Source organism: Crocodylus porosus, unplaced genomic scaffold, assembly GCF_001723895.1.
Source record: "Crocodylus porosus isolate Cpor-Errol unplaced genomic scaffold, CroPor_comp1, whole genome shotgun sequence".
In the NCBI taxonomy this organism is placed as follows: domain Eukaryota; kingdom Metazoa; phylum Chordata; order Crocodylia; family Crocodylidae; genus Crocodylus; species Crocodylus porosus.
In genome coordinates this window covers 63,847-65,843 of record NW_017728919.1, presented here as the reverse complement: position 1 = coordinate 65,843, position 1,997 = coordinate 63,847, and the positions used below count along the sequence as shown (strand labels likewise).

The 1,997-nt window shown below is 74.3% G+C and overlaps 1 protein-coding gene across 1 annotated transcript in view; it reads right to left on the bottom strand.

Moving 5' to 3' along the window:
* HCN2 (hyperpolarization activated cyclic nucleotide gated potassium channel 2) overlaps positions 1 to 1,997 on the bottom strand; it is a 25,745-nt gene that overhangs the window by 19,629 nt on the left and 4,119 nt on the right. Inside the window, exon 2 of the mRNA XM_019538412.1 lies at positions 1,955 to 1,995. Coding sequence (XP_019393957.1) covers positions 1,955 to 1,995 — 41 coding nt within the window. The remainder of the gene's footprint in view (positions 1 to 1,954; positions 1,996 to 1,997) is intronic.

The following is a 1,997-nucleotide window of genomic DNA, read 5'->3' as shown; positions in this document are numbered from 1 at the left end:
ACCGCCCCGCCGGCGCCCGCAGACGGGCCGCTTGCAAGCGGGCGGGAGGCGCCAGCGCGGACAGGGACTCCCGCGGGATTAGAAACTCTGCAAAGGCACCGGCCGGGAGTCCCTGCCCCGAGGGGCGAGCCGCGGGCACGGCGGGCCACGTTCAGGGCGTGATGGAGGCGCAAGGTCGCACGGCGGAGCCAGGAATAGACCTCGGGCCTCCCGGCGCTCAAGGCGACGCCTCGCGCCCTGGCCCCGTTGCCTGGCAGAGCCGCTCGCGATGGGAGGGATATTATACATAGCTTCCACTCCCAAATCTGCCAGTGACTCACTGTGCCGGCTCGAGCAAGTCTCCTGGGCCTCGCTTCAGCAACGAGTTCAGCGAGGGCCGCCCTGTGCAGGCAGGCGGGTCCCCACGGGCGGCAAGGGGCTCCGGGGAAAAGCAGGGCGAGGCAAACGAGGGCCCGCCAGCTCCTGGCCGGCTTTTACCTGGCCAGAGGACTGGGCCAAGCCGGAGGGCCCGGGGGGAGGCCGGGAGCGCTGGTCCCGCGGCGAGCTCGGCAGACCCTGGGCATCGCGGGCGCGGGACATGACAGGGCGATGGCAAGAGGCAACGAGATGTCAGGCCGAGTTATGCCCCCGCCCCGGGAACCCAGGCTGTGGCGGGGCGGGGGGCTGCGTCCGGCATCACCGAGGCGGGCGGGGGGCAAGGCCGGCCAGCCCCTCGAGGCCTGGGGCACTGCTCCCGCGCCCGGGCGGTAGTGGCACGGGGCTCCCCGCGCTTGCTGCTCAGGCCACGTTAAACACCTCGGGATGAGCGATGTGCGGTCTTAAGCGGCGAGCCGGGGAGACGGGGCTCGGCGGCTGGAAAGATTAACGGCCCTGGCAGTCGTTAGAATAGGATCAATTAAGGGCACGTCTCCGGAGAGGGCGAGGCCGACCCAGGGAGCGGAGCTTCCCCTGCCGGCTGGGGGACGTGGCGGGGGATCCCAGATGCCCCGGCACGGAGCAGGGGGACCTCGGGCAACTACCTGCCCCTTCCCTTCGCAAGCTGCCTGGGCCCAGGCTCCGCTCTCTGCAGCGGCCGGGGCAAGGCCCGGCCGCGGCTGGCGGGTCTGCGCGCCGCACCGCGGGGGGACCATCGGCACGCGAGACGGATCCGCGCGGGTCCGGGCTGGCGCGCTGCCAAAGCCTCCCCCCGCACCAGCCAGGAGGCAGCATGGTTAGGGGGCCGATACCGACCCGGTCCCGGGCACCGGGGCAGCGCCAGGAGGACCCCCCCCCACTCGGAGAGCAGGGGCCAGGCTGCCTCCCGGGACGCTTCCCGGGCAGGAGGAGGACGCGGCACCCGGAGCCCCCGTGACAGCCGCATCCTCCAAGCCTGCCACGGGAAGCGTGGGCCGCCGGCGGGCAGACCGAGCGCCCCCGCTTCTGGGGTTAGCCTGGGGGGTGGGGGGAGAAGGAAGAAGGAGCCCCGCGTCGCCGCCCAGCCCCCGCGTCTCCCAAGCAGCCCTCGGCCCTCGGGGAGGGCACGGGCCCGTTCCCCGAGCCTCCCGGGGCTCGCACACCAGGAGGGGGCGGGCAGCCCTCCGCAACCGGGCGTCTTCGCCCCTGCCCAGCGGGAACGGGCCCGCCGCTCGAAGGTGCCGGGGCTGGACACCCGAAGCTGCTGCATCACGGCTGCCCGGGGCGCCCCTCCCCCTCCCCCTCCCCGACCGGTTCTCCAAGCGCCGCCGCGCCGGGACTGGGGGCCCAGAGCCCCGCACGGCCGGCGGGGCCGCTCCTGCCCCCTGCCCTGAGGGCGCCCCTGCTGTCCCTGTCCCGGGGGGCCTCCCGCCAGCGGCCAGACTCAAGTGCAGGCTCCCCAGGGTCTGGGCTAGGGGAAGGGACGCCCTTGGCAAAGCGAGCGGGGAGAAGGCGCCCGGGCCCAGGCTCAAGGTGCCCCCGCGCCCCGCCGCCGCCGCACCTGAAGTCGCTGTAGGGGTGGATGATCCAGGCGCCGGCCGACT